Genomic DNA, 9,089 nt, shown 5'->3' on the forward strand with positions numbered 1-9,089 from the left:
GTGAAACATTACATGTACTGTCAGATCCAGTTGATGTATGGTGAACTTTTTTCTCCTTTTCTCTTTTATTCTTTATTACAAGGGAAGACCCTGGGTAAGTGATCAGGGAGGGAAATAATGAGAAATGAAAGTAAACATAAGATATCAATCAGTACCTCTTAAAGAGCTTCCATGTTTAAAATAATAATCTTCTACTGCATGATAAATATGGAAATGTTTTGTATGCTAGCACAAATACCACCAATATTGCATTACTTACCATCTTAGGGAGGGGGTAGGAGAAAGAAGGAGGGAGAGAAGATGGACAACAAATCCTGGAGCAGCTAACTAGTTCGGTAGATAGAAAGCCTGGAAAAGGAGATTTGGAGTTCAGATTTGACACTTCCCAGCTGTGTGACCCTGGGCAAGTCACTTAGCCCCAAAGTCCTAGTCCTTACTGCTCTTTTGTCTTGGAACCACTATTTAGTATCAATTCTAAGATAGAAGGTAAGCGTTTCTTGATAAAACATTACAGGGGAGGTGAGGGAGACACTGAGATAAACAGGCTGAGGAGCTAGGCTATTTTCCTCCATGTGGGAGGAAGCCACTGAAGAGTTTGGGAGTTCTTTTGAGCATATTTTCAAGTGATTTGATCACAGTTAAACTGGCAGCTATGCAGAATGGATTGGAAAAGCAAGACTAGCACCAAAGAGACTCATTTCCTGCTGAACGGCATGTCCGGCCCTTCTCTTCAAGGGCAGAGTCTTCCCTTTAGTGTCCGACCCTTTGAGCCCAAGCAACTAGGTGAGTCTGAAGCAATGGGCAAATCCTAAGCCCTTCTTCCCTCTCTCTTTCTCTTGCAGCTGTAAAGGCTCAGGCAGAAACACGGATCAGACAAGGGAGCGATCAGACCTGAGAGGCAGATGCCGGCCATCCTACCAGACAGCAGCAGCTGGTCAGACGTTTTATAACAGTGAATATGGGGAACTGTCAGAACCCTCTGAGGATGGCAGCTCTACCCCTCCAGGAGAGGCAGCCAGTCCCCCAGTTCTCCATGCCTCCTTCTTCTCAGATCAGTATTAAAGAAGTGACCGACCACAGACACTTGGGAGTCTGCTGGAGGGATGAGGAAGGCAATGGCAGTGGAGGGAGGGGCAATGCTTAAGACTGAACTATTTCCCCATCTCACAGAAGAGAGAGGAGTCTTTGGAGGCAGTTTGGGGAAAGATCTAATAGTTGCCAAACTTTTGTCTTGAAGTTCTTCCTGATGGACTGTTTCCTTGGATTTTTCGATTACTCTTCTTTGGGAGACATTTTTACTCAGCAAAACTCTCCATGCCAGCAGCACTAACACTTCACGTCCACAGCCTGAACAGAAACCACAGTGTCTGAGCGGAAAAGGAAGACCAGGGACCTTCCTGGGCCCCAGGAAAACAAACCAACCCTTTAGAAACTCACCAGCACCTTCTCCATCACAACACTCTTTTGTATATGACCCAGGATGCTTCTCTTGAGGAGATACCGCCTTACACTAGACATGGATGCCTTCGTTGCTATCCTAAAATGGCAAACTTGGAATTTTTATGATTTGAAGAAGAAAAAGACCTTTGTTCTCTGTTCTCCCTGTAATTCAGATATCACAAATGGCCATCCCATACCACATAGACAGTCATCTTGGCAGTGACAAATCTTATTAAAGATAGCTAATTTGAGACTGCATTAACTTAACATGAATGTTTGCTGGAATAAAAACAGATTCTATCCATGGAGATGGAATTCTGCATACGCAAAGTTAGGGATAGTTTTAACCACATCCAAGAGCTTCCTTGCAATTCACTTCAGAGTAGAAATGGAGCCTGGAAAAGAAAAACTGAATTCAGAAGCTAATGTAACTCAGAAACAAAACATCAAATACCAACACAACAGGAAATTCTCTAACAAAGAGATTTCTATGTCCCAACTCACTTAAAGAAAAAAAAATTTTTTTTTCGTTATCCTGGGTGTATCAAAATTTCAATACAGCAAAAGACTCCAGAAAGAGTTTGTCGTGACAGAATCTCTCCTAGCAGTCAGGATAAGAACTTCTCAAAGCTATCCCTCACTCTCAGAGACCCTAACCAAGCTTCTGGCTTCATTTCTGATGGACGGCTTGAGCTCCATCCAGTATAGTGTTCAGAAAGGTGATGCTGTGTGCTAGGCTCTTATGAGAAAACGCTGTCATGTGAAACCAATGAATGCTAAGACACCCAAAAGCCATCCTGAGAACTAAGACTCCTCTTCCCTGGCCCTCCCCCACCCTCACTTCATTCTTTTCTCTTCTTCCCTCCGTCTCTTTATGGACCAAGGAAACCATCACAAAATATCTTCACAGAAGCACACCAAATATTCACAGAGAGGCCTTGAGAACAAACACTCTCCGGGTTTTCTCTCATCTCGTCCAATATCACGTGGTCTTTTCTCACCTGGAATTCCAGAATATTCCTCATCAGAAGATATGCCCCTTCCCCTTCCACATTCTCCATGCCATAATGAGTGCTTGCAGGACAGGCTTCTGTGTATAGGACTAAGGGTTTTGTTATATCTGATATCCTTCCTCCAGATTATATTTTTACTTTATAATACATTGAATACATTTATTCTGAGTCTGTAACCTTCATTGTCCGTCTGTTTTCGGCATTAATTGGTGACCAGTGGATTGGCCCAACAGATCCTGTTTTTTCATCACTCTCAGGGTTTGCTGGAATAGAAACACAACTCTTCTCCATTTAGTGATCTTGATGATTTGTGTAGAAAGTGACATGAATGCATTCTTTTCCAAAGTACATATTAAAGGCAAACTCACTGCCTTTTGGTGCTGTCTCCCCTTCTCCCTGCATACACAGAAATGTCCCGGGGAGGGGGTAATCACCTTTTTACATATTTTTTGAAAGTCCTAAGCATATTTAACTAACAATACAGTATTTGACCATCATTATCAACAAAAAGCATCTACAGAGCATCTACTGTGTGCCAGGCACTGGTTATACAAACACAAAGAGCAGTCCTTGCCCTCAGAAAGCTTACTTTCTGTTGAGTGAAATAGTCTTGTACATATAAATATATAAAATACCTGGGGACGAACAAGAAAGTCGCCAAACCTGTGATTTTATCACTATGAGGACTCAGTGAGGAAATTCCCTTTTCCAATGCGGGTATATACCTACTCTGTAATTTATAGTTTTTGCAAGATAACTTGGAAATTAAGCAACTTGCCCAGGATCATATGATATATGTCAGAGATGAGTCTCCCTAACTCTGAGGCCAATTCTCAATCCAATACACAAATACATATATTTTCCAAGCTTTATGCAAAGCAAATAGTTGATAATTTTGAGCTGCAGGCTGATTGGGATTGGAAGAAGGCACTAGCAGCCAGGGAGTGAAATAAAGGATCAGGAAAGCCTTTATGATTTGAAACCAGCCTTTTGTTTTAACAAGCAGGGTTTTAACCATTCTAAATTTAGGTTTGGGTAAAATAGAAATGTCCATCTTTCGCTCAGTACAATTAGCCCTGACATGCATGTGATACTCAAATAAATAAAACTGTTCAATATACTATGCATACAAAAAGAACACTGTCTCCATACATTTCCCCACCTCTCTGCAGCCCAGGCCCCATGTCCCTTGCCTTGGATGGAATGGAGAATGCACAGAGCGGGGAGCTTTGAAGGCCAGGGTCTAGATGTAGCAGCTAATGGGCAGCCTTTTACAACTGAAATGTGTTCATTAGGCATTTATAGGCAGCCAGAAGGGGGGCACTCTGCACAGATCAAACCCAGGTACTGCCTCTGGAAGAACTGAAAGGTTTAAAGTCACCTGCATTTTTAGCATTCAGCTGACACCGGTTCTCTTTAATCTTATTTTCAATGGGAATCCCATCTGGATTTATCTCATCCTATATATCTCTACATCCTGTGTGTACCCTTCAGTACCCTGAAGCTCCTGGAAGCTGTACCAAGAAGGTGGAAGATGATTCATGCCTGTCATGAATCCCAGAGTTGTATCTTGTTCTCAAGTACTGTGTGGTATTTGCTTGGTTTCAAAGGCTCCTTCATCCATGCTAAATTAAATTCTTCTTCTCCAAAGATTGTTTGGAGTCATGGGTTACCATAAAAAAAAAAATTGCTAGAGCACCCAATTGCTAGTTATTGCTGGCCTAGTTATAGATATTTTGTTGTTGTTCAATCATTTCGGTCATGTCCAACTCTTCATGAACCTATTTGGGGCTTTCTTGTCAAAGATATTAGAGTGAGAGAACAGCTAAGTGGCTCAGTGGATTGAAAGCCAGGCCTAGAGAAAGGAACCTACCAGGAGGTCCTAGATTCAAATCTGGCCTCAGACACTTCCCAGCTGTGTGGCCCTGGGCAAGTCACTTAACCCCCATTGCCCATCCCTTACTTCTCTTCTGCCTTGGAACCAATACATAGTATTAATTCTAAGAGAGGAGGTAAGGATTTTGTTTTGTTTTGTTTTAAATAGGTATTAGAACAGTTCACCACTTCCTTCTTCAGTTCTTTTTGCAGAGGAGGAAACTGAGACAAAGTAAATTAACTTGCCCACACAGCTAAGTTCCTGAGATCAAATTTGAAATCAGAAAGATTAGTGTTTCTGACTGAGCCAGACCCTCTAACCAGTACATGACCTAGTTACCCCAGTTGCAAAAATGAAAGATAATTAAGTGGCTGTCATAGGAAGAGACGTCACAGGACTGAATTTCAATTATTGTCATGTGGGTTAGGGATGAGGCTAGTTCTGCTTGTCCCCAGAAGAGAGAACAAGAAACAAACAAGCATTTTTTTAAATCCTTACTTCCCATCTTGGAGTCAATACTATGTTTTATATGATTATTCTCTTACAACAATGACTAATATGAAAGTATGTTTTGCATGATAATACACCCAGAACCCAGGTCAAATTGCTTACCATGTCCAGGAGAAGGTAGGGAAAAGAGGAAGAGAAACAATTTGGATCTTATAATGTTGGGAAACATACATAGAAAATTGATATTACATGTAATTAGAAAAACAAAATCTTTTTAAAAAATAAAATGAAATACAAAGAAAAAAGAATCAACACTAAATATGAGTTCCAAGGCAGAAAAGTAGTAGGACTCTTCAGTTGGGGTTAAGTGTCCAGGGTCACATAACTAGGAAGTGTCTAAATCCAGATTTGAACCCAGGACTTCCCACCTCTAAGCCTGGTTTTCTATCCATTGAGCCATCTAACTGCCCTCTCATACAAATACTTATTAAGCACTTTGCTATGTGAATAGCACATGCTAAGTGCTATGGATACAAAATACAGAAGGAAAATAGTCCCTGTCCTCAAGATGCTTACTTTCTATGTTACTTTCTTACTATCTATTGGGAAGGTACAACATGCTCACAGACAAGTACATGTAGGATGGGGGAGCTGTACTAACAATGGAGGGAGTTAAGTCCTCTTGAAGGGGGGAGAAACTACTTGAATTGAGTCTAGAAGGGAGCTAAGGATTCTAAGAAATGAGGATGAAAAGAGAATGAAGAGACAAAGGTGAAGAGAAGAGAGCAATGGGAGCAGGGAGTTGCAAAGATGCAAAATTAGGAGTAATATAAGAAACAACTTCCTAACACTAAGTTCTCCCAAAGTACAGTGGCTGCCTTGAGAGGTACTAGGTTCCCCATCACTGAAGTTCTTCAAACAAAGGTCAAATGGCCCCTTGACCTGTATACCTAGAAAGCATTCTTATTCACTTCAGAATTTGACTAGATTCTTTCAATAACCATTCCAACTCAAAAATCTATGACTCTGCATCAAAGAAATTAAGGCACTCAAACTTACTTTTTAAATTAGGGTTCCCAGATTTTATGGCTGTAAGGCCAATCTGGGTATGTTTTTTTTTTCAGGGTGAGTTCCCAGGCAAAGTAAATTTTACAATGCATCTAAGTAGAAGAAAGGTGCTGTCAGATTTGGAAAGGAAATGGAGAGTTTGTCCTGTCCTAGGTACCTTTCCATTACCCATAAGGGCCAGAGTGCAGGATACCCAGGATGTGATTGGGTTACCCAAGATTACTAGGTCTTCCAAGGCATCATGCCTGTGATTCAGCAGTATAGACCTAGATCAGGGGGCTGGGGTTAGAAGCTAGAAGCTTCCAGAAGAACAACTAAACTGGTCCACAAGGTCCATTAGAGAGCCAAAGAAACCAGCCCTTCAAGGCCTTTGATTCTATGATTTCCCAGAGGGAAAAGAGTTTGCTTCAACCTTAACCTCACAGAGGAGCCTTCAAGTCTATCTCTGAGAGGAAGGCCCAGTATGATGGCCTTAGTTTCTGAATATTCATCCAAACTAGGTCCAATGCTATGGGAAATCATGAAGGAAACCATGGACTTCTAGACTTCAAAAAAGCCTTTATTATATGAACATGGGTTAACCTCCAATTCTGACACAGACCACAGATGTCTTCATGAACTGCTGTAGATAAAAACCGTGCAAAACACCATACACATTTGGTCTATCACTATCTTGGAAACTCAAGGAATTGAGCAAATATCCCTCCAATAAATTTTCTTTTTAAACCCTTACCTTTGAAGCCTCTTAGAATCATTATTGTGTATTGGTTCCCGATAAGGGCTAGGCAATGGAGATTAAGCGATTTGCCCAGAGTCACACAGATAAGAAATGTCAGGGACATTTGAACCCAGGATCTCCGGTCTATGTAGGCCAGGCTCTCAATCCACTGAGTCACCTAGATCCTCCCTGAACATTTATTTCTGACAGATATATGAAAGACAGTTGGAGACGTAAAACTGAAGGTCAGCAGAAAGATTTGGGCAGGATGATTAGATGTGAGAATCCTGGACATATAGATGGTAATTAAGTCCATGGAAGTTGATGAGATCAAGTGAAGGAGAAAGAGAGGAAAGAAAAGAAGGCCCAGAATAGAACACTACACAGAAGGCATGGATGAGAATCCAGCAGAGGAGGCTGAAAAGGAATGGTTTCCTAGGTCACAGGGGAACCAGGAGAGAATAGTATTCTGGAAACATAGAGAGAAGAGAATATCCAGAAGAGAATGATCAACAGTATCAAAGGCTGAAGAGATGTTAGGAAGAATGATGGCTGAGAAAGGCCACTATATAAATTCTTATTCCCTTTCCTCCTCTGCTTCTCTTTCTTTGATTTCATGAAGTAGGCATTCCTTCTGTAAGAGAAGTCAGTTCGTCAATAAATATTTATATAGTACCTATTATTTGCCAGGCACTGTACTAGAGATATAAAGAAAGACAAAAGCTCCTCAAGGAGCTCATAGTCTAATAGTATAGACAATGTGAAAACCAATGTGTAGGAATAAACTACATATAAGACAAATTGGAAATAATTGACAGAGAGAAGGTACTAGAATTAATGGGGATTAGGAAATCTTCCTTTAAAAGGTGGAATTTTAGTTAGAACTTGAAGGAAGCCTGGAGCCGTTCTTGAAAATGAAGAGCATTCCAGGTATGGGGAACCACCAGAGAACATGCCCTGAGTCAGGAGACAGAGTGTCTTGCTCCTACAAGAGTAAGGTTATTGTCACTGTATCCCAAAGTACAAGGCAGAACCTCAGGAGTAAGAAGCCTAGAAAGGTGGTCCAGCTTATGACCCTTTCAACAGCATCTCTGCCTGTATAGTTCTCGTTCTCCAAAGAAACTTAACAATGGAGACTTTCCCCTTATGCATTTAATATTTCCTAAATACCAGTGCAGCATGACAATTCTCTGTTTGGTATCCCTTGATCTTGCCACAAGACCAAACTCCTTTGCAAGCAATGCATGTCTTTAATGCTGCTTTGTCGGACATTCTTTATGTATCATTGGTTTGTGTCTATATCTAAAAGGGCAAATCAATTAAATTATATCATCCTCTATCAGGATCTTGCCATTTCCAACTTAGCCAAAGAGATGATGTGGGGATGATGAGAATATGGAAGGAATGAGTAATCTTGTTCAGTGTGCCTATTGGGTTTGTTCTGTACATCACTTAATAGGCAAGCAGTGTGCTTGTCTACAGGTGCTACAGTGCACAGAGCACCGGGCTTGCAGTCAGAAAGATTTATCTTCCTGAGTTCAAATCCAGCCTTAGATTCTGTAAATCTTGAAATTTCTCAGACTTGTGAATGTTAAAAATTTCCACATTGAGGAATCCTCCATTGGAACAAATTCCCTATTGGGAAACATTCCCCATTTTGATGTGATAACTCGCCAGGATCAGAAATGGGTGGACCTCTACTCCACCCGTACTTAAGAATGCTTTAGGGCAGAAAACTCCTTGCTAAACAATGAAAGTACTTGAAAACCATACTTAATAAGGCAAGGAGTTCTTTGAGCCAGGCCTGTTTTTAGAATTGATACAATGGGATGCTAGGTACCTAAAAGGGTCAGGCAAGTTTTCTCTTGATGAGATTAGTTGACTCAGCTGTGTTTTCACTGGTTCAGACTTACTGAGGAGATTAGTCAACACAGCAGCATTTTTTCTGGTTCAGACTTACTGAGGAGATTAGTCGACTTAGCAGGAATTCAGATGGGCAGTCCTTTGGGAAACGTCTACAGTGATTGGTAGATGTAAGGACTTATGGGAGGTGATATAGGAGAAAAACCCCTATATAAGAAAAAGCAGAATCTCTTGAGAAAAAAAAAATCCTTTTGGAGGATCTCTGATGAGGATCACTTGGGAAGAATCTCTTGAGAGAGGCTCTGGAGAAGGGAAGCTCTTGGAGGATAATCCCTAAGGAGGTCTCGCTGGAGCTCCTCTGAGGGGACTCTGTCCCTCTGGAGGCTCTGGAGAGAGGCCCTTTGGAACAGTCTCTGGCTGGAAGTCTCTTTAAGGAGGACTCTGGCTAGAACTCTCTCTGGTGAAGTCAGCTGAGATGGAGCTGGCCTGGTGTCACTAGAATCCTTGCTTAGACAGACCTTGTGGTGAGTGTTAAAAGACTGACTGACTGATCTCTCTCTCTTAAGACTCAGGTCTAGGCCATGTTGGCTTAAGGCCCTTCATACTTATTTCCTTTTTCTCTCTTTTCTTTAATTCTACGTTTGTATTAACTAAAATCTCT

The 9,089-nt window shown here is 41.2% G+C and overlaps 1 protein-coding gene across 2 annotated transcripts in view; it reads left to right on the plus strand.

The window, feature by feature from the left end:
- Nucleotides 1-2,615, plus strand: part of FLT4 (fms related receptor tyrosine kinase 4) — a 111,030-nt gene extending 108,415 nt beyond the window's left edge. For both annotated transcript variants that reach the window (XM_056811722.1, XM_056811723.1), the window contains one exon: nucleotides 843-2,615. In XM_056811722.1, coding sequence (XP_056667700.1) covers nucleotides 843-1,062 — 220 coding nt within the window. In that variant the 3' untranslated portion in view covers nucleotides 1,063-2,615. The remainder of the gene's footprint in view (nucleotides 1-842) is intronic.
- Nucleotides 2,616-9,089: the final 6,474 nt, after the last annotated feature.

This window comes from Monodelphis domestica, chromosome 1 (genome assembly GCF_027887165.1).
Source record: "Monodelphis domestica isolate mMonDom1 chromosome 1, mMonDom1.pri, whole genome shotgun sequence".
NCBI lineage: Eukaryota > Metazoa > Chordata > Mammalia > Didelphimorphia > Didelphidae > Monodelphis > Monodelphis domestica.